General features: G+C 42.9%; 1 protein-coding gene across 2 annotated transcripts in view; it reads right to left on the bottom strand.

Moving 5' to 3' along the window:
• cep112 (centrosomal protein 112) overlaps window positions 1–23,655 on the bottom strand; it is a 133,763-nt gene that overhangs the window by 68,327 nt on the left and 41,781 nt on the right. For both annotated transcript variants that reach the window (XR_012596791.1, XM_074656745.1), the window contains exons 13-19: window positions 21,108–21,262; window positions 20,702–20,831; window positions 20,478–20,570; window positions 19,360–19,419; window positions 18,129–18,208; window positions 3,570–3,705; window positions 200–307 (exon numbers count right to left, since the gene is read on the bottom strand). Coding sequence is in view for 1 of the 2 variants with exons in the window: in XM_074656745.1 (XP_074512846.1) it covers window positions 200–307; window positions 3,570–3,705; window positions 18,129–18,208; window positions 19,360–19,419; window positions 20,478–20,570; window positions 20,702–20,831; window positions 21,108–21,262 (762 nt within the window). In the remaining variant the exon portion in view is untranslated. The remainder of the gene's footprint in view (window positions 1–199; window positions 308–3,569; window positions 3,706–18,128; window positions 18,209–19,359; window positions 19,420–20,477; window positions 20,571–20,701; window positions 20,832–21,107; window positions 21,263–23,655) is intronic.

The raw sequence follows: 23,655 nt of genomic DNA, 5'->3' as shown, positions 1-23,655 counted from the left end.
CATGTCAGTCGCCTTGGTTTGCTCCAGCTGCCCGAGTGTTCAATGATAATAGAGAAACGATAACAATGTGATGATGATGATGATGAGAGACGCTGGCTTCATCATGAGCAGAGAAGCAAGACAACCTTTCACATGTGCGGTTACAGGTAGACAAACACAATGAAGACACGTGGACAGAAAGTTACAGACTCATACGGACCTGCTGCTCGTATTTCTGTCCGAGTGCATCGAGTTGCTGGGAGAACTCTTTGGCCTGCTTCTCCCGGAGCGACTTGGATCGGATCAGGTCCTCCTCTACCTTCTCCATCTGCAGGAACGAGAAGAGAAAAAAAAGAATTCAACAAAAAATACATAAATGATACAACGTTTGTGTGGCTAAATGCATTGAAATAGTGGTTAAATTAAATAGGCAAAGATTTGAAAAACAGAAACGATTGGGAAGCGCTATAAAAAGACTAGAACATAAAAGAACCAGAGATGATGATGCGCTGAAACAACTCCAGTATTGTGAAGCTGCTCTGGATGAATTACTTACACATAAAAGCTGAAGGAGCTCTTAGACACACAAGTCAAAGATATTATGAGATTGGGATTCGAGCACAGTTAAATCGTATGGTACAGTATCTAAAAAAAGACACCCCACATCTCGCACTGAAGTGGAAGGGGCATTTAAAGCATTATTAAAAACCTTAATGATGCTCTAGATGAGGAACTTTTAAAGATCTTAATTTGGCAAAGCTGACTCAGGCTGAGCAGCTAACAGCCGCGATTTTAGAAAAGCGAAATAGAAGAAACCATCAAATCTTTGAAAAACAACAAGTTCGCAGGGACAGATGAGTTCCCCTGTGAATTTTACAAGTTCTTTGCGGCGGAGCGGACACCTACACTTTGTGAAATCTTAAACTATGCCTTGGCTTACATGAAAATGACTCACCGAAGAGCTGGTCAGAGGCTATAATATCAGTAATTCATAAGGATGGGAAGGATCCGCTAGATTGTGGCTCCTATCGACCAATCAGCCTGTTCGGGAATGATGCAAAGATTCTTGGCTCCATACTGTTGGATAGGATGCAGTGGACCCAAAGATTTAAGGCTGTGAACTGTATGGAAAACATAACTGCGAGACTGCAACTCCGTAGGGACATTTGTAATGTAGAATAATGTAGAAAGATGGTCTTCTGTTATATTGTGCTAAAGTGAACATCTTGTAAATACTGAACTGGATCTGGAATACATTTATGTTGCTGAAAACCATACAAAATATGCAACTCAATGGACTCATTGGACATACATTTTTGTTCAAAATTCTGCTCCGTATTGTTTCATTAGTTCTAGTTGATGCTTCCATAATCACAGCATAAGTACAATAAATCTGACTCATGCAGAACTTGTAAAAATACCGTGGTGCATCTGCAGCAGAGTGATGCCGCTGTGACGTTTCTCTTTTAATTTGAAATTAATGAACTGCCATCGGGAAGAAATATATTCGTCACATTACGTGTGATCTTATCGTAACAGCACATCAATATATTATCCTATTCATCAAATATTATAATTAACATTAAATATGTAATACTATAGGTCACATAAAAAATTGACATATTCACAGGTGCAAGAAAAATAGCTGCAACTCAAAGACTCGAGTAAAAGGGACGCAGTTACAAAGTCACGAGCTTCTGCCTCTTTGAGGACTTTATGCTTTTCTCGAAAAAAAGGGGATTTGACAATATTTACTCTACTTATCATAACTTCCTTGCAGCCTTTCATATTTTCTGTTCAGGTGACGATAATCAAAACAATTGGAAATGTAATTCACTGAAACGCCTCTGTATCTGGGCTAGGCTGCGCGTAACGCTCAGGAAATGCTAAATGTGTTTTGATTAATCCATTTAAAATGCTGAAGCCTCCTTTGAACTACTCACGCAACACAGATTTGATTCCATGTGGTGCTTTCTTTTTTTTCTTTTTTCTCCCAATTCAAAATAGGGCAGACTCTCTCCTTTAAGTGCAGTCTAAAAGTGGGGATGCAGATTTTTAAAAATGAGAGAAAGACATAGAGAGAGGAAGAGAGGGATACAGATAACCCATTTAGATATAACACCGTCTGCAGACAGAGGGAGGGAGAAGATGAGAAGAAAAGATGGAAGGATGAAAAGAGGAAGTTGTACGACATTAAAGCCGTTGCAGGATAATGCAATGCAGCGATGCGTAAGAGGGGTGTGGGAAAGAGGGAGAGAGGGATGACAGGGATGCAAAAGAGACTGCTCCTCTCTTGGCTTTGATGTGGGCTGAGGATAAAGTCAGATTGGAGATTTGGGATGCCAGGGGCTCGACGGGGAAACGAGGGAACGAGCATGAGATGGGAGGATGAGAACAGGAGAAAAAGAGGAGGAGGAAGATGAGCAGGCATCTTCCAAGTAGAAAAAAACATGTATTCAAGAAGCAGGAATAACCAAGAAAGCAAACCAAAGTTCTCAGCTTTTTTCCTAGGGGGTCTTGAATGCTGTTTTTTTTCATTTGAATGGCAAAGGACCTCTCAGTTTGTTTTTTTCTTCTCTGCCTTCTTTAGATGCAAGCAGCACAGTTTTTTCTCTCTTGTCAATACGACAAACATTTTCACTCTGGGGGAATAAAGGTTGCTGTGTGTGCCCACAAACATTCACGCATCAATTTGACTCCCACACACAAAACGTTTTCTTACACAAAAACACACCGATTTGCCGAAAAACTTCACTAATCAGCGACTAAAACTTGCTAATCTCCCTAACATGCAGCCCTCTAAAACACTCAGGGACCACAGTGGGTGCTGCCTCGTCGATACGGCGCACACACAGTATAGCCAAAAAAAATGTTTAACAAAAACGCCTATAGCCAAACTGTCTTGTAAGACAGCGTCAGAAGTTTACAGCTGAGTGAGTATTGATCGGAGATGCTCTCCCAATGAGCAGCAGCCCACGCGGTGTGGAGCGTCGATCGCGAGGCTGGCCTGACGTACTAATTAGCTCCGGCTGCTTAATGCGAGTGACCCGTTCTCCGTCGAAGCCCGGCCGTCCCACGTCACGCCCACTGAGAGGAAGGGAGGTCAACGTGGGACGGCAGAACGCACCTGCTTAATGAGCAGGATTATAAATCATGTCATTCATTTGGGATGACTAAATGAGTGGAAATGGCCCCGAGGAGGAGAATGTTCTTCAGTACAGGAGCAGCTGAAGGGGAAGTGAAGGGGAGGAAGGGAGACATACGGAGGAATTCGAGCGCAGCCAGCATGGCGCCCTGTTGCATCTGTGGTCAGGCTGTGTCTCTGCAACTACTACATATGTGTGTGTGTGTGTGTGTATTGTCTTGGTTACTGCCTGTCAAACAGCTCACTCCCTTTGTGGTAGAGCAAACATAAAAAAGGGTAAAAGTGCATCTGTATTTGGCACAAAACAGGAAACAAAAAATGTGCATTAATATTAGAGCCAGACTGGATGTACAGCGTGCATACATATGATAGAAAGCAGCTGTGCGTGGGTACTGCTTTGTGTTAGCTAATATACTTCAGTGTGTGTTGTACGAGTGTATCAGACCTGGAGTTTCATGTCAGCGTAGGTCTTCTCAGAGCTGAGCTCCACCTGTTTCTTGAACTGCTCCAGTGCCATATCTGCCTGCTGGATCTGCTGCCTTTGGCTCTCCCTGGCTCTGTCCAGCTGGCTCTCCATCTCCCTTCGAAACCAAACACACACACACACAAATGAATACATGAAGAAATCCAGACATGTTTTGTTAAGAAAGTAAAAGGGACTTTTATTTTTATAGAACTTCTCAAAACGGTAGTTACAAAGTGCTTTCGAAGAAGGAAGAAAATAGAAAGATGGATGTAGAAATGTATGTCAAATAGAATCGTTGCAGATTTGTGTGGTCCTGGAGACACCTACTGCAGCGGGAACGACCACAGAGGCGGTTTGGAGTACTTTGCCAGGTGTTTATATTTCTGTCTGTCTCTCTGTGGACAGATGTTTTCACCACGATAGCATCACAACAATGCAAGATGCAGCCACGAAGTTGTAGTTGAGATCAAAATGAAGACTGTGTTCAAATTAGGGGTGTAAGAAAATATAGAAAATATTGAATATCGCGATATTATGATTTGTGATACTGTATCAATTCTCAAAAACGAGATTGTTAATTAATAACAGTTAAAATGCAAAGATTGACTAAGTCAATACTTTATCTCATTTGTAAAGAGATGATGCCCTCTCAAAGTAGTGCTGTGATGTTTGATGTTACAGAGACTGTGATGAAGGCAAATGCAGATTCCACTGTTCAGCTTGCATGGAAAAAGTAAACTTGTTTATTACACGGCTGTGTTGAATACTCGATTCTGATTGGTCAATCACGGCATTCTGCAGTCTGTAATTTCTCTATAGCAGACCGTTGCTATGTATAACAGACTGTTGCTATGGGCGCAGCTCTGATGTCGGAGTCTTGCGGATCATTTTTGTGACAAAATCTTGATTTCTTAAGTAAGTAGCTGTGTAGTAAGCGGGATAATGTACAGCTAGCGGGTCATTGTTTTATTTTTACTATGACAGTTTTCCTAAAATTAGGTTAAAAAATTTGCAATATATCGCCTTGCTTGTGGTATCGCAATATATTGAATCGTAGCCCCTGTATCGTGATACGTATCGTAATGCCAGATTCTTGCCAATACACAGACCTAATTTGAATAGTAAAAAAAAAAAAGAGTTTAAAATGAAAATGAATATTCGATTGTGAAAAGGAGTCTCACAGCGTCACTTTCATTAATTGAAAATGAAATATATAACGTTAGGTCAAGCTGAACGAGGAATAATTCAGCAACAACTGCAATGATGGCAGAGAACGTTGCCGCGGACGGAGTGACATCGTGTCCTAACAGCAGGCGGACGATAGATATTCAAATAGTTAGAGTGTTTATTTAGAATTAATATTCAAACATTCATTTTGACCAATTTGGACAGCCCTAGTTGGAAGATGGGTGTGGTCTGAGCAAGGGCGCCGGAAGTACAGGGGTAGGAAGTGGGGAAGGCACGATTTGGCGTCACGGCTGGTGCGATCCCAAGATGGTCTCTAGTTATATCTGTCATTCTTACTTTATTGGAAAGAATAGAGTGAAGAGTGACGGGATAGTAATTTACAATTCTTCAGTATCCATCACCTCCAATACCGTGTGTGTGTGTGTGTCTGTGTGTGTGTGTGTGTGTGTTCCATGCAGGTACGCGGCTGCTGGCGGATGTCAGGTCGTAGCGTTGGAGTGCTGAATGGATTGACAGGAATACTGAGAGGGACAGCCTCACACTGAGAGCTGTCAGCGCCCAGCCACGAGGCCCAGCCACGACATCATCTACAGTAATACCAAGCAGCTGTCAAGAAGTACGCACCGAGGGCGTGTGGGGACAGGAGTGTGTGTGTCGGGGCGGATGGAAACAAGGGTAGAAAGAACGAGAAAAGCTAGAAGTGAAGGGAGAGGACGAGGGTGTCATTTCTGTAAACCACCTGAGAATTTTAATGTTGTCTACTAATGTCCTGAACCTAATTTCACGGAAAGAGAATAATACACACGTGTACGTCAAAAATAGTAAACATAAAAAAAGATTTGAGGTCCAACTACCTCATTTCTACCGTAACATGATTTTTAGCCGCCTAAAAAGTACAAATACATTTCAGGCTTTCTATAAAGCCCTTTATATTCATAACGGATGCGTAAACTCATGCATAATAACACATGACTTGGACTCAGACTTGACTATGAGCAATCATGTCAACATGCGCTCACATCTGACACGTTTTATCAGATCCAAGTGTTTGTCGTATGATATTCATACTGGATTTGGAGTGTTACAAGTTGACTCCTAAATCTATTATATGACGGTTCTTGAAGAGAATGTGTTCTGGATAATATCACTGTTTTTAAATGTTTACTGTATATCATTTAGTGCATTTAGTTTTCACTAGAGTTGCAACGATTTATCGATAGTTGTCAACTATTAAATTAATCAATTCCAGCTTCTTAAATGTGAATATGTCCTGGTTTCTTTACTCCTCTGTGACAGTAAACTGAATCTCTTTGAGTTGTGGACAAAACAAGACATTTGGGGACGTCGTCTTGGGCTTTTGGGAAACTAATTCACCATTTTTCACCATTTTCTGACATTTTACAGACAAAACAACTAATCAATTAATTGAGAAAATAATCAACAGATTAATCGACAATGATAATATATGCCTTAATGACATAGAACATTATCTAAGACATTTAACAAACACTTTTCTCCACAAAGAATCACTCAAAAGCACCACTTTAAATCTCGTGTTTACCAGAGATGTGCTCATAAGTTTCTTAGAAATATGTCATTCAGCATGAAAAAAAAGCATAAAAAACAACTAAAGAAATCTCAGTCGATGAAGACCAAAACGACCGAGTAGCCGACTAATCGACTAATGGTACGTGCGTCGCGAGACTAGGCGTCATGACGCCCGCTCCTCATTTGCATAAAGTTGAGGGCTCGTCTACTTTATGTAAATCACAGGCGTCCGACAGACTTCCGAGGATCTTTTAAAATAAACGTTGTCGATCCAGAATAAAGACAGATTCATCAACTGCATGGATTATTTCTCGCCTCAAATGTTTTCAGAAACACATTTCAGTGAACTATTTACGTGAAATAAGAGAAGAAAGTTTCCAAACGAGCCTCCATACTGGTTCCGGTTTGAAAGCTGGGAGCAGCAGCAAACGGCGGGAAAGCGTTCGTCCAATCAGGAGCCGAGTGCCTTGTTTCTAGGGACAGCACACCAAGCGTCCAATGTTGGGAAGCGTCGCGTCCCCTCGCGATAAAAAACGCCCCTGTGGACACGTACCATAAGAGGAGGTAGCCCTAACGACCACCCATATAGTCTGGGTAAATAAGTTAGAATTATGTACAATAAATATGTGTATGTCCTCTCCATGAGCACAGAGAAGCATCCAACCAAAATCAAATCAAATACAATGAAAAAAGATTCTTAAAAACGCCTCTTTGGGAGCTACACCGAGGATAACTTTATGAAACTGGGCTGGAAGATGAAAACATGCACGTCCAATCAACAACAGGCTGTCTTATGGTAATAATGTTAACCTCATTGAAAACTTCAGCACAAAGTGAAGCACTTCTTCTAGGCAGCAAAGACACAACTGCTTCTCCTTCCAAGACCTTTCTTCTGATTAGTGCACAATGATGACGATGTCGGGGAGAGAATATGAGAATATGACTTATGGCTTTTTACAGTGTGCGCTGTGTGTAGTACTACAGTGTGTGTATGTGTGTCTCGCTGCGCTCGTCTCCGGCTCCCTTGTAAATTAACACTCGTTGTGTGGATAATTATTCCCCCGTGGACAGACAAGCGGGAGGAAGAATGAATTTTTGGCCAGTGGGTGAGACTTTAAACCAATTAGAAGAACAACTACGACAAACAGGCACACAACAGGTGGTGGGGGGAGGACTGTCAAGTGTGTGAGAGTGTGTGTGTTATAATTCGTAAAGGATATGGTCCATTAACACAGTCATGAAAGCATGGCAGCTAGTACTGTGTCACGAAAACAAACTATACCTACAGAGAAAACTACAGCCAGAACACATTCACAAAGTTTGCTTGTTTTCTTGTTAAGTGATTAATCACTTCCCGTAATCAAAGTTTATAAAGATAGAACACAGAAGGACAAAAAACAGAGAAAGTCAGAGGAGATAAAAACAGCAAAATGAGAAAAAAAAAGAGGCAGAGAACAGAAGCAGAGGATTGAAAGAGGAATGTGCAAGCTTTCTCTCCTCTTTATAGTGTTCTGTCTCTTTGTAATTTTGGTCTCTCTCATGTCGGACATCAAACGACAAAGAAATTGTTTTTTCTCTCTCTCTCTCTCGCTCTCCCAATTTTGTGTACTCTGTAATTATTAATCAGTCTCGTTGCATGACTGCCTTCCGGGCTCAGGCAGACACAAAAGGATATGTGGAGAGACTACGATGGAAAAAAAAAAGAGGAAAGAGAGGGGAAGATGGAAAAGAGGATGTCACAGAAATAGCAAGTTTTTTAAACTTCCAAGAGCAGAGCAGAAATGAATTGGGTGTGTGTCTCGCTTGAGAGACGACAGCGCTCGTGTGTGTGTGTGTGTGTGTGTGTGTGTGTGTGTGTTTGCTCGCGCGCATGTGCGTCTATATGTGCCTTTGTTCGTGAGCCACAGTCACAAAGTCTGTGTGTGACTGACAACTCTACTCAAGGAATGACTAAGTTGGAGCTGGGCCTGTACCTCTGAGGATACACCAGAAAAATCCACTGCAAGTATGTGACACATTGGAAGATATTATGCTCTAAAGCTGAAGAGAGCAGGTGAACACATGGCACCTTCACTGACTCCTCTGAGAATAACTCTGTGTGTGTGTGTGTGTGTGTGTGTGGTCACTGGAGCGGTAGACAGCGTGTCACCATCAATAACAGAGCAATGACGGTGAGATGAGAGGACTGGGGAAAAGAGTCAGGGAGGCCTGGCAGGGAGAACCCAGAGAGGGTAAGGAAGGCGAGGGGTGCCAGCGCCAGGGCGGCCCGTTGGCTTTAAATGGATCTCTGGTCAGAAAAGTGGAAGGAGAGGAGGCTCAAATTAAAGATGTGCCTTCTCCGAAGAGGAAGTCCTCTCATCCCTCAATCCTAAACGGCTGTTTAAAGGGGAGGAAGAGAGGGAGGCGAGGAGAGAGGAGTGTTTGTGCTAGAGAGGGTGAAAAGAGCTTCCGCCATCCAGCCGCCTGGCAGACAGGAGGGGTGCAGGGATGCCGGCGTTTTCCGGACTGCCCTAACCACACAAACGCCACGTGCCGCCTGTGTGTGAGCGTGCACCACGTGCTGGATACACAGAGACAAGGAACTCACTGTATATAAACATTTACATACAGTTTAATACAAGAGTAGACATTAAAGTCAATGCACACACGACTCTAATTGCCTGTGCAAATATTCTTTTCATGTAAGCAGAGTATTTAAGAATTGTATGGGCTGTGATGTGGGTGGAGCGGCGCATGGAAAAGACTGACAAACAGACTAGAATGCACGCCTGCATGCGGATGCCTCTGGTCTCTAGTATAAAAAGACAGAGAGAGCGAGAGTGAGTGTGTGTGTGTACACGTGGTGTGTGTGCATGCGAGCGCCCGCGCATCTGCGTCTGTGAGCTCATCCAAACGGAATGATAACGAATCCAGACACATCAAAGGGGCCTGGAAAAAAAAAAGAGGGAGCACATAAAAAGAGAGAAAATGCAAAACTGAAATATTCAGCGCCCTCTGAAGAAAAAAAAAATAAAACAGGCTTGGTTTTCATCCCCAGAGAAAGAGAAAGGGAGAGGAAAAAAAGACAGAAACAGACACAGAATAAGAGACAGACCACAAATAAGTGAACACAAAAGAGAGACAGTACAAGGGCATGAAAATATTAAAAGACAGAGAGAGAGAGAGAGAGAGAGAGAGGGAGTTAAAAAGAGGGAGTAGAAAACAGAGAATCATTGAGCTTGATGGCTTTAAAACTGCCTACAAATGTGGCCTGTTTATAAACAGCATTTCATATGAAGATATGAAACAAAAAATGGCCACGTAGGTAGAAAGAAAGAGGCGTCTTTCTTATCATCTGTCTCCCACAGTAGCATCAGTGCACACCAGTCATCTGGGCGCTCGCAGGGAACAGTCGCCTCACTAGTAGTGCAAACAGACCAGCCTCTCGTAAAATCAGTCAGCATTACACAAATGCTAAATCTTAAATTACCTTCCTGTGCAGTTTTTCCAGTATTTATACCAGGGCTGTCACACGATTCAAATATTTAATCGCGATTAATGGCAAATTAATCGCACATTTATCTGTTCAAAATGTACCTTAAAGGGAGATTTGTCAAGTATTTAATACTCTTATCAACATGGGAATGGGCAAATATGCTGCTTTATGTAAACGTATGTATATATTTATTATTGGAAATCAATTAACAACACAAAACAATGACAGATATTGTCCAGAAACCCTCACAGGTACTGCATTTAGCATATATATGCTCAAATCATAACATGACAAACTGCAGCCCAACAGGCAACAACAGCTGTCAGTGTGTCAGTGTGCTGACTTGACTATGACTTGCCCCAAACTGCATGTGATTATCATAAAGTGGGCATGTCTGTAAAGGGGAGACTCGTGGGTACCCATAGAACCCATTTACATTCACATATCTTGAGGTCAGATGTCAAGGGACCCCTTTGAAAATGACCATGCCCGGTTTTCCTCACCAAAATTTAGCGTAAGTTTGGAGCGTTATTTAGCCTCCTTCACGACAAGCTAGTATGACACGGTTGGTACCAATGGATTCCTTAGGTTTCTTAGTTTCATATGATACCAGTATGTTCACTCTAGCTTTAAAACTGAGCCCGCTGCAACTTCCGATTGCAAGTTGCGTTAAAGCGTTGAAGAAATTAGTCGCGTTAACGTGTTATTATCGCCTTAACATTGACGGCCCTAACTCATACCAGTCCCATAGTTTAGAGTTGTTCAATTAGTTGATCAACAGAAAATGAATCGGCAACTATTCGGTTAATCGAATTACTGCTTTTTTAAGAAAAATGCCACAATTTGGCTGGCTACAGCCTCCGTTGTGGTTGCAAATGTGATTACTTTCTAGCCTTCTATGACAGTAAAGTGAACATTTTGGAGTATTGAACTGTTGGTAGGGCAAAAGAAGAAAAATGAAGACGTCACCTTGAACTCCGGGGAACTGAGACGGACATGTGTCGACATTCTCTGACATTTTTTGGACCAAATGATTCATCGAAAACGTTACAGCGACAGCCCTACACAGATTCATTTCAGAGAAAGGTCAAATACTGGATAGCGTTAGCCGCAGATCACTGGACGCTGCAGAGGGGAAGGGGCTTAGTGCCGCGCTGAAGCGTTGGTGGACATGACAGATGACATTTCTATTCATCTATACAAACAGTCTCCTATGACGCTCATGCTCTCCCATCAACACCGGGGATGAAAGCAGCGACTTTCCCTCGCGCTGGTTAGTGTGTCAAAGCCGACTGCACACCCTAAGGAGGGAGAGAGGGATGAAGAGGAATCTGCTGCAGCCCGGGCTGACAGTACCACTATGTGGGTGGATAAACATGTGGGTGGGACAGAACAAGAAGACATAATACATGTCTGTCTCCTACTTCAAAATGGCTCTGGACTTCAGTTAGTTATTTAGTAGTTCTACACAACTCGTTCTTTACTGGCAGAGGAGAGGAGAGGAGAGGAGAGGAGAGGAGAGGAGGAAGGAGAGGACACAAGAGAAGACGAGAAGAGAGAGGAGAGGAGAGGAGAGGAGAGGAGAGGAGAGGAGAGGAGAGGAGAGGAGAGGAGAGGAGAGGAGAGGAGAGGAGAGGAGAGGAGACAATAGAAGACATGAGGAGAGGAGAGGAGAGAAGACATGAGGAGAGGAGAGGAGGAGAGGAGAGGAGAGGAGAGGAGAGGAGAGGAGAGGAGAGGAGAGGAGAGGAGAGGAGAGAAGAGGAGAGGAGAGGAGAGGAGAGGAGAGGAGAGGAGAGGAGAGGAGAGGAGAGGTCTTACTCATGAAGGTTTGGAACAGGGATTTTCTTCACTGTGCATTTAGATGCTATTTGGCTTCATGAATTATGCAGACTGCAGCATAATAATGTTAAATCAATGAGGCACGAGTCCCTAAAGCAAACATCCTGTATTTACATATCCCAGACATTAAACAATGGGAAGCTTTATAATGAAACAATGAAAGCCCTAAAGACAATCTATCCAGATTGACTTGTTTCAGCGCACATATCAACCATAATAATAATGTCAGTGCATATTTGTAAGTAAGCTAGCAAGATGCAGAAAAAACGTCAAATCTGGTTATGTGTGATAATCACGTAGGCATGGCGAAGCATTTAACGCCATTACGCCGTGATGTGGAAATGTCACAACATCAATCAGGCGCACATATTAAGTGATACGAGACACTGCGATGAACAGATATGACAAATTAGAGCGGAATAACCAAATGCCAGGATAACCATTAACTTATTTTCCAGGGTAGAAACTTATTATCTGCCTCATTATCGGTCCACTTGCTCCATTAAGCATTCCTACAGTACATCTAACACTAAAAACATCAGCTTTAGTTCCCTGTTTGTTTTTTTTGGGGCGGTTCATTTTATATACTTATGAATTCAATTAATATAAAACAAGCAAGAGTATCTGAGGATGCAGCTGTCTTTAACTCTGACAACCTTGGCTATAGGACCCAGTTAAAAGCGCTCTTTACAATTTTCCTTTCGTCAGGTCTGTGGTATCGAACTGGCGCTTAACCCATCTCCATCCTCCTCTTTCAATGCCGTTGCCATGGGAGTAAATATTGAGCCCCGGTGAAGCTTTTCAATATTCAGGATCCATACCTCCACCTGCTCCTGCACCTCAACACTAACTGGGGTTGCAGGCTGCGCAGCCTCTGCTCGACCACCTCTGGTCCCTCTCCGGACCACCACCACCACCACCTCCACCCCTGCTTCCCTCCATCCCTCCTGTCATGGGAGAGGAATGCTGAGAAAGATAAGACCACTTCAAAGACACACAGAGATGTAGGGCATGCATGTGCACACACACAGAAGAACATGAAAGACCACACTGGATGCATCCTACACCTTTAAGAGTAGAGGGGGCACTATCTCATGCAAGCATGTGGACATGCATGCAAAAGAGAGAAAGAATGGCACACAGACATGCACACACACACTTAATTAACACCCTACCAAAAGAAACGTTTTCATGTCTCAAGAGCTGATTAATAAATCAAACGGTAGCTTCGTGGAGGGCAGTTTACAAAAAAAAAGAAATTTAAACAACAGGAGAAATGCAAGAAACTTTAAAGAGGAATGATTCTGCTTTTGTGCTTTTCCCCTTTCCTTTAGTGTGTTATGTAGTTTTTTTGTGCATGTAAAAGGTCTGCAAAGTTACAAAGTCCACACAGAAACACTGCTCCTGAACTGCCTGAAAAACCTCGCTTAAAGTCCCGCCTTTTCTTCGTAACGTGCTGATGTCACCAAGTAACATATTTGTTTAATAGAGAGGCAAAGTCCCTGGTTCCCTTCCAGTGGACCACAATGGGACCCTATTTCGGAAAAAAATATGAACGGTAGCCAACGGCGAGAAACAAATATTTTTTTGATCATGTTTGAATTGCATCATGAATCACACATATGATGTTTGTCAATTTAAAACATTATTTAGCAAGTCAAGAAAGTCTCAGTTTGTTGTAAAACTGTTGAAGTATCAGACTGGGAAAATACGTAATTAGAAAGACTACACACCCAAAAGTTGCGTAGTGACGTCTCTCTCGCTGAAGCTACGACGCCTGTGTGTTTCGTACTGAGATGTACTCACATGAGCAACAGGTTTTGCTCGTTTTTTCTCCTCCCGGTTGATAAAAAGACCAGGAGTCGCTGGATAAAACACATCAGGTAAGATACCGTTTCATTTGTGCGTGTAACAGCTACGTTAGCTAGCTAGCTAGTGTTGGTGACGTATATTGTGCAAGACAAGAGATGTAGTTCACACCTACGACACTACAAACATCATATGTGTGATTCATGGCGCAATTCAAACGGGAGCAATACAATATTTATCTCTCTCCGTTGACTACATACATATTTTTTCCAAAATAAGGTCCCATGGGGTCCACCGGAAGGGGCGGGACTTCACCTCTCTATACCTGCTTAGCGGCTAGTTTGGTACGTCCTCAAACAAAGTTAGAGCGGAGCTGGAGCGGAGTCCGTAGAGTTTAGTTTGGTTGACCAATAGCAACAGTGTGTTGTAAAGATGTTCTGATAGAAACCCATAATACAAGTATGCACCTGAAAATGAGCACAACAGGTCCTCTTTAAATTAGGGATGAACAGGATTATGACTGAAGGAAAGGGTTGGTGTAAATTCAACACACCGTGACACATCCCGTCCTTGACAGCGTGAGTGTGTGCACAGGTTTGGGCAGCCAGTGTGCAGTCTCTCATAAAAGGCGAGCACACTTTCCCTCCAGCTGCTTAAAGTAGACGCTGCCTCTGCTCTCACTCCAAACTGTAAACGATCAAACTGAGCAGAAGTTGCTGCTGAGACACCGTCAGAGTTGCTGCTTCATTCCTGCACCACACCTTAGCAGGCACATGGTTTTGATAAAGCCAGCTGGGTGCCAAGCGGCAGGAAGGAGGACTGGAACGGTGCGAGGGAGAGCGTGGAGAAAAAAAAAGACAGAAAATGGAGAGAAATAACGTAATCGAGAATTAAACCAGCTGTTTTTCTTTTCTACTGAAGGTGATGCTCTAATGTTTTTGAAATTGTGATTTGGAGGTCACTGTTGCAAACGCAGGCAAGCTGTTCCCCAGATGAGCTCCCTCACTCCCCCCCCCACCCCTCTGTGGTGCATCTCTCCATCTCTATGCTAATGCCCTGTAATGATCTGAGGCACATCGGGATGAAAGAAGAGGAGAGAAACTTGTTCTCCGCGCAGCTTTGTAATGCTTTACTGTTGTTGTTGCTATAGTAACACAGACCTGGAACTCAAATTGACGCAGCAATGCTTATTTGCATGGCAGGACAGGGGTGATTTTTTTTTTCTTTTTATACTGGAAAGAAAGAGTGGGTGTAAACCATGGAAAGAAAGGGGGTGTGGATCAGCTATATATGCTACATGCAAGAACTGCCGACACATTCACGCTCAGCTGTTGAAGAAATAAAATATCAAAACATACAGAAATGTTATTAATAGATCTGTGTTGACACGCTTTTAACAGTAGATTGTGTGGATCAACAAACACATCATAACACAGCGCACATAGCACACAGTATCTGGAGGGCATGTTGAGCAGTTCTTCTTGTTTAATTTCATCATCCATCCTCCCATCTTCACACACACACACACACACACACACACACACACACACACACACACACACACACACACACACACACACACACACACACACACACACACACACACACACACCCCCCTGCATGCGGTCTTGCTTTGACTTTGAAGTTCTCCTGGATCGCCTTTAAAGGCCGTCAGTGTTGCCACGACAGCAGGCAGGTAGACATCAGACTGCTTATTGTGTGTGTGTGTGTGTGCGTGTGCGTGTGTGTGTGTGTGGAGGCTGAGTACTTAATTAGCTAAGAGCCCGATGGGCCACTTGCCGTTTCTCAGTGTTTAACACTAAACGAGGGAATGACTGGCTCGTTACTGATACTAACAACAAGGATAATTTATGCACAAACGGATCCGTCTGCTGCGTTTAAGCTCGTCCTCTGTTGCCGGGCTGACAATGACAAACGCAAAACAATAAGCAGGCACAACCATCAATGTCCCTCTGCGGCCTTTACGCTGAATACTAAATGCCACAAAACTGCAAAATTAGTTTTCATGTTGTTTCACGCCGACAGAAACACAAAGGAACAGTAATAATAACCATGTCTTTACAGCTTAATTCAATTTCCTATTCACCAAAAGTGATTTATCCTTGTTTTTAGAGGCCACTTAAAAAAAGTGTTTGGCTAAGACACAAAGTGCCTCGGGCTATTGATTACGACCCAAGAAAAAAAAAAAAAAAAGCAAATACAGCCACGCTCAAACCCGTTCTTTTAAATCCACTGCCTCTGGGTCGCTATTATATTGTGACAAACCTCTCGAGGGGGGTGATGGCACTGTGACTGGCCTTGGCTGCGTCTGGCTGGATCTGGAGCGGAGCTTGTTGAATGGGGCGTTGTGTTTAAATGTGCAGAACACATTCTAGTTTCGCCAGGGAAACTGTAATCTGCTTGAGACCAAGTAATGTGGTCCTGTATGGGATTAAGTACCCGGTGGAATGTACTGACTGACTGGCTGACTGGTTGGTTGGTTGGAGGCTGTTGAAGTCTGGGCCGTCTGTCAGTGTGATTGTATAGTTGTGGAGGGAAGGGAGTGACAGAGCTAAAGGGTGGGAGAAGGACGCCGAGGGGAACTAAAGCAGATAGTCTCCAGTTTTAGGGCGGTTAATGTTAATAGAAAATGGGTTCTATGGGTACGCCATGGGTAGAGTACAAGCAGGGAGGCATCTGATTGGTTCTTTCCAAGCGGACCGCGAGGCAGTGATTGGTAGACGTTTTTACAGGATTAAGGCAAACACAGATGACGGCTCTTTTTCAGAGCTCATCAGTAATTGATCGCTGTCGGTGTGTAAAGACCATTTCAACCAATATAACAAATAGTGTCTACTGGAGAACATCGTCAACCCTGCCTTTAACTATTGACAATCATGCGATTAATTGTGATTAAATCATGCATAATATTACTATGATTTTTTAAAATATTTCTACAGCAAGTCATGATGTTTCTATCTTATTGCATATTGAATCTATGCCAACTGACTCTTTTTTCTCTTTATCATGTGTTACATTTCCAGTAACAGGCATTATCCTCATATGGTTTATTCAGTTTATTTGTGTAGAGATTTATACAGCAGGATAAAGTTTGCTAGTTTTCTTCAAGACAACACAACTGTTTATCACATGTAAGGCTTTGATCCGTACGACTTCTCAACACAGTTACCAGGCGCTCGACTCCACCGGCACGACTCTCGGTTATAAAAATAAAAAAAAGATCAAAGAGAGTGTGGAAGGGTTCGGCTTGTTAAAGCCAAATTCCTCCTCGAATCAGAATTCATGCACACTGTTAGCATGATCAAAGACTCAAGTCAGCAGACATAAACAACTCTCTAATAAAGTTCGAAGCCACAAAAGTCAAGGCTCAAATGTGCGATACTAATAAGAGTAAAATAAATGCTCCGCTGGAATTATGGATGTTGGAAATTTCATGACCAACGGGGGCAATTGCAGTACAAACAGTAATAAAGCAGAACATTTGTCCATAAACCTGTCAAATAACCCCGGGTGCTTCCGCCGCGTTTGATGATATTCTTAGATTATGATCAGGTTGGTGCAGTGTTGCGTTTACACACACACACAACACACACTTCTTGCCCAAAAGTCTCACTGACTGCTTTCAATTCTATTATATCTGCAGGATTCAGCTCACAATCTATGTCAACGGCACACACACACGCACACACACACACGAACGCATGCATACACAGAGACACACACTGGCTGACATGCTGATGGTGTGAACGTTATGTCAAACACTTGTCTAAGGGGAAAGGAGGAGGACCACACACACAGACACACTAATACACAGATGATTTTAGAGCTCACTAATGTGATTATTGTGTACATTCTAACATAACTGATAAAATATAGATTACAGTGTACATGGGTGAAGCTATTTATATTCAGACTTGGGGCTATATGAACTAGGGGTGGGGGAAAAAATGTATACGGCATAGTAGTGCGATATTTTGCGTAACAATATTGTATCGATACACAAACGTCAAGTATCCATCTCTTTATTATATAAACTATTAACCTCTTAACAATCCGCCGGCGGGCCCAGACAGAATGTCTTTCAGAGGTTAAAGTGTTAAAGCTGGAGTGAAGCAAGGAATAGATTTGTACAATGTCATGTTAGCTTGTCGGAAAAAATGCTGAATAACGCTCCAAAGTTGCGCTAAATTTTGGCGTGGAAAAACTGGCATGGCCATTTTCGAAGGGGTCCATTGACCTCTGACCTCAAGATATGTGAATGAAAACTCTGAGATGAACGTAGTGAAAACTGTATCTTATTAGATAAAACTGATGTTGACACACTGCATAATTTGCAGTTGAAAGAAGGTAATAAATCGCAATACTCAGCATATCGCAAAATGTTTAAAATCGCAATAAGATCGTATCGTGACTGAAGTATCGTGATAATATCATGTCGTAATGGGGCCTTTAGTGATTCCCACGCCTAATAACCTAATGTTGAGTGGCGTATCCAAAATGCAATTGGTCCCACCAATAATATCATCATAAATAAAAATGTTTTGCTGTTAAATTCAGATTCAACGCTGACATCGTACAATTTCAAAGACTTTCACTGTGATAGTCGAATATTACTACAACAAATAACACTTTTGGTTCGGCCTTTCTCACTGTACCTGAGTGCATCTTCTAGTTTGGCTATCTTCCTCTTAGCCTCCGTTCTCTCTTTCTCTGCTTCACTGTGGATTGCCGAAACCTGACGGAGAGAGAGAGTGAGTGAGAGAGAGAGAGTGAGAGAGAGAGAGAGAGACAGAGAGAGAGAGAGGTGTAAGTGAGTGCAAAAGCAGACACCATCAAACATCACTCAACAAAACTCTCCTGCCTGTGACCTTGTGCATCTGGTCTCGTCTCTTCTCTCCATCACCCCATCAAAAGTACCATCTGAGCCTATCAGCCTGCACAGAGGGCCTCTCACTCTGGATCTGTGGCAGCCATATGGGCCCTTCTCATGTCCAGATACCGTACTCCTACACGTGTAGAGCAGAAAGAGGAATATTTCCAGGGGAGAGAAAAAGGAAAAATGAGCAACTGACTCCTCTTTCTTTCATTGTTTCAAGTCTCCTGTCGCCGTCCAGAAGAAGGTTGATTACAAGGACAGGATAAAAAACAGACTGTATTCGAGGAAAACATCAAAACCAAACTTTCTTTCAGAGAGAAGCTTAATTTAAATTCTCCCTGACCCTGAATGAAGTGCACAGAGGCCTGCTAAGTTCTTGCAGGTGTATCAGCCGGAGGGGCCCCCGTCTCTGGGTATGCCAGCCTGCCACGAGCACTCACATTATAACTTGTGGCACTTTGAAGATGACCCAGGTGCAGCAGGTCTTTAAAACCTGACTTTCGCCTAAGAAGTCTGGCTTGGGCCGGTCTGGTCCAGCTCAGAACTCGTTAACAATGGTCTCTTCACTCTATGGTTTACAGCTGCTCTGTGGCTTTGAAGAGGGTCTCTCAAAAGTAAAGGCAATTAAGTGCAGGCCCGCGTGCGCTGACAGTGCATACTTCAATGAGAAAAATGTCCCTTTTGAATGTCAGCTTTTTGCAGAGTGACTCTACAAGTTTATTCGGATTTGCTCATAACTCCCGTTCTCAACTTTCTTTGCTTGATAACTCTTATGCTAAATTATACATTCTCCATCCTCCTCTTTCTTCTCTGCCCGGTCCTTCATCTACCTGTTAATCACGGCTCTGATTTTACGAGACCAGACATAAAATCTAAAAGGAAGGGGAACCAAAAAGGAACATGTGACTCCGGGCTTTGATCTCCACTTGACCGTAATAACTTTGTCCAGGGCCGCTTTAAAGCAACGACAGAAGCTATGGAGCTCAGCGGATCGCTTTTTCCTCAAGTACCTTTTTCTCACAGTTGATCTGCACTTCATCTTTTTCCTGGTGAAACTTCATCTCTTGATCCTGGAAGGAAGCAGAGTTGAAATGATACTAGGTGATACTGTGACACATCACACAAAGACAAGTCCATTCTAACCTTAAGCGTCGTCATAGCTAGTAGGGATGACACAATACCAGAAATTTAGTAGTCGATACCTATACAAGTGAAACTATCCCAGTTTCTCAATAACAATTTGATATCATGGAAAAAAACAAAAGTAAAACAATAAATCCCATGTACTTCAACATCCACTCCTTTAATACCGTTTGAATACTGTTTTTTGTTAGGTAGTTTAACAGATCATAATTCCCTCTCTATTATCTATTTTATATTGCTATTAAAACATCTCCTTCAAACAACTGGATTTATTCAAGTTTCTCGCCAAATACTACATTTTACAAGATTACATTTGAACACATCATGATAACGTTAGAATTTACCTTTGCTCAATTCTAATTTTGACTGAATAGAGCCTGAATGCACCATAATGTAAATGGCAACTCCTGTGTTGTTGAAATCGGCAGGAAGAGAGCCAGTTACGCAATGTAGCATTATCAAGGAAAAACGTAGGGTGCTTCCCCCCTGAACACATCAATATTGAGTTTACTACATTTTCTATCATCCCGGGATGACGGGACGCCGTTATGGCGGAGATACACTAAATCCGTTGACGTATTAATGTTGACAGATCCTGTTCATTCTCTTTGGTGAGCAGGTGTGAATCAATATTCTGTTGCTGTAAAATGAGAAAGTTTGTGTCCCGCTGCCATGTTTGAAACAGTCGAGCCAAAACCAAGCAAACCGGACCGATTTGGGTTACGTCACGTCTTTCCATTTGTTGGCTGGATTTGGTGTATCTCCACTGGTAGTTTCGAGCCCTGACGTAGAAAACGAGGACCGGCACGTTTTCAGAATTTTGGCATCGACTTGATACCGAAGTATCGGTTCCTGTGACATCCTTAATAGCTGGTATTGTTACAGTGACAAATAGAAATGATGCATGTCATTTATGTTTAGGCGTATACGAATACACACATTAAAACTTGCACACACCCCACAACTGCCACCACCCAAATCATACCCTGACTTGTTGGTGTCTTCGGTGTTCACTGTCCAGGAGCTGCTGTTTCAGAAAAGCTACAGTTTTCTCTAAATCCTCCATCACCTCAGAGGCCTGAAACAGAGAAGCAGAGAAAAAGAGAGGAAATTGGACAAAAAAATGCAGTTAAATTTGGTGCAATTTTGAATTTTGCATATATTACTGTAAATGTATCAGAAGGAGGAGCCATGGGGAGTAATGTGGACCTTAGCAGCAGACACAGCATGTTCCTGATGTAAGTGGCTCATGTCTGTCTCGTTTTTGGCGTGGAGCTTCTGCGCATACTGCTCGTGTTGCTCTCTCTGCTGCTCCTTCTCCTTCTGCAGAATCATATTCCTGTGGACATTTAGAGAGCATGACGGGGTGGTTAACACATACACTGACCTGTTCCCATTCCAGCGTCACCAATTTAATAATTACATCAGTCACTTCATCTCCCTGTTGCTATAGATTTGTCTCATATCTTGATCGTGACATGTTATATGATAAGTTCTACAGCAGATATTTCATAATAAAGAGTACATCTTGATGAAGAATTGGCACATGCATAAAATAGTCTCCTCTTTACGCAACATGTCTCCCGCCCCTTTTATCGCTCCCTATTTCACAGACCGTCTGTTGGCCTCCTGCAGTTCGGTGCTGATGGATGCAATGTGGATCTCCAACTGGGCCTTCTCCTGTGTCACCCTCTGACGCAGCGCGGTGCCCTTCTCCACCTCCACCGACTGCTGTTTCACCCGCAGCTCCAGCTCGCGCACCATTTTCTCCTGAACCACAAGCACACACAGAAATCACTAAACCAAAACAGCTTGAACCACTGAGGGCGCTAGCCTGAGAAAATGTCATGGGTCAGAGGACCGCATGCTCCCGGAGTGACGGCAGACACAGAAATCTGGTCGCTAATATGGAAGAATGTGTCGAACAGTGTATCTGACCACCTCTCGGACTTCATTCTTAATTATTTAACATGCTAATTTTTAAATTATTTTCTAAACAACAACTTACAAATGATAAATACCTACTGCTTAAGTTATATTTTGCACTTGTGATCAAGTCTAAAGCTAAGGTTGGACTTAAAATAGACTGTTTTGCACTGGTATTCTCCAAAGATCTGTGAGTCATCCGAAAGCAAAAACATCTACTCTATACAAACTGCACCAAAGGTCGAACCAGCAGAAACCCTTTCAATGCTACACAGGGAAGGATCTTATCAAGTGAAAAAAAAAATACTTCATCCAGTCTACAAAAGCTCAACTGCAGCAGTTTTTGATGTCAACTGTTGAGCCTTTGAAAAGTTTCTAGAGCTGCAACTCCAAGCTACTGTTTCACCATGTTGCCCGAATTCTGACATTTGGAACGACACAGTCAATACAAGGTGATTTACCCATTTGGAAACAGAGACACTCTTATTCAAAAAAGGTTAAATGACTGTACATTCATCAAAGTAATAAATACCGGGGTCTGAGAAGTGAAGCCAATGTGGAAGTGCTTTAAACTTGCATTCTCTCTAATAGCCAGCAGGGGGCGACTCCTCTGGTTGCTAAAAGAAGTCTGATTGTAAAGAAGTCTATGAGAAAAAGAGCCTACTTCTCACTTGATTTATTACCTCAGTAAACATTGTAAACATGAGTTTATGGTCTCAATCACTAGTTTCAAGTCTTCTTCAATACAGCATGATGTTCATTTAGTAAATTATGGTCCCATTTAGAGTCAAATAGACCATAAAGCAGGGGAGGCTTTAGGGCAGAGCTACCGTATGATTGACAGGTCGCTACCAACCTGGTTGTTTTCGTCTTACAACTTTAACCCTTTCACAGTGTGTTTTCAGTTCTTGAAAGGTAATTATAACCATTTTGGTTGCCTGAAAATGTCTTATTCAACGTTCGGTTGTTCTTAGCTCCACCCACGTTTAATGTAAAAGAAAACTCCACTGTTTACTATTAACTTTAACAGAAATCTGAACAATCTATCTAATCATATGTGTGAAGGCTGAGATTAGTTCACTCCGCTGTAAACCAACACTGTTGAGTTACTTCATCGGCAAATGTCAAAAGCTCAAATCTGGATTAAGATTTTCAATAAAGACAATGATCAAAGTCCAGCTGATGCAGACAGCTTCTTCCGATGAAAAGAAACGTCCCCTCTCTGCATACTGTCCCCCAACATGTGCACGTGTATGTTGTGTGTGTGTGAGCGTGCTTGTGACAGCGTGGAATGCAGCGTGGGCCGGCTGATAAAGGCGATGACGGGGCGCTGATTAAAGATGGAGCGTGCTAGTCAATCTAGACGATGACAGAGGCTGGCGATGACAGGATGGGGGGAGGACGGAGCCTTGTGTGTGTTTGAAAAGAGTATGAGAGCAGCGGCGCCCGGCGAGGCTGGTGAGAGAGATTTTTTTGTCTTTGTGTCAGCAGCGTAGGGCACTAAGAAAAGGAACAAGGGGCCTGTGTTGGGCTGGGACGCGTGCTGACACTTATGTATGGAGAGGCGCTTCTTCTCATCTCCTGCCAGAGAGCCCAGGCTGGACCGGGGGACACCTGGACACACTCACAGGTAGCAAATTACGTTCCCTAATTAGGTGTTTTAGAAGGAGAATTACAAGGTGTGAAGAGCCGACTGCATAAGGTGCGTTATGAGCTCTGCTCCCCTTCAGAGATTTAGAAGTGATAAAGTCTTTGAAGATGGGGAAAAAAAACATGTAATTTGTGATGGATGACCTTTTACAGTTTTTTGTATGAGAACTGAGGCCAGCACCTGGAAGACAGCCTGCATCACTCATCTCCTGAGGCTGTGTGTACAGTACGTTAGCACATTGTGTTTCAAACTCCAGTGTCAGAGGAAGAGCAGCAAGTGGACGAGAGAGTCTGACAGAAGACATAAGAAAGGGAGACGGAGTAGACTGTGGACTTGTGGGACAGGTGGCAAACAAAGTTTGTTTACTCTTGTTTTACTATGACCATTACTATGGATGCACAGAAAACCATACTATTGAAGTGAAGAAGTGAAGCCAATACATCCCGGATACGGGAGTTGCCATCCTTACATTTTGACGTCATTTGGAGCCAGAGTCTGCGCAGTAGTGATCGGGCGGCTGGAGCTGCGGTATCGAGGTCCCGCCCACACACCCAACCGAGCCAATCACGAGCTGAGCACGGCCGCA

This window comes from Sebastes fasciatus, chromosome 13 (genome assembly GCF_043250625.1).
Source record: "Sebastes fasciatus isolate fSebFas1 chromosome 13, fSebFas1.pri, whole genome shotgun sequence".
Taxonomy (NCBI): Eukaryota; Metazoa; Chordata; class Actinopteri; order Perciformes; family Sebastidae; genus Sebastes; species Sebastes fasciatus.
The sequence above is the reverse complement of the archived record's forward strand: the minus strand, read 5'-3'. Positions and strand labels throughout refer to the sequence as shown.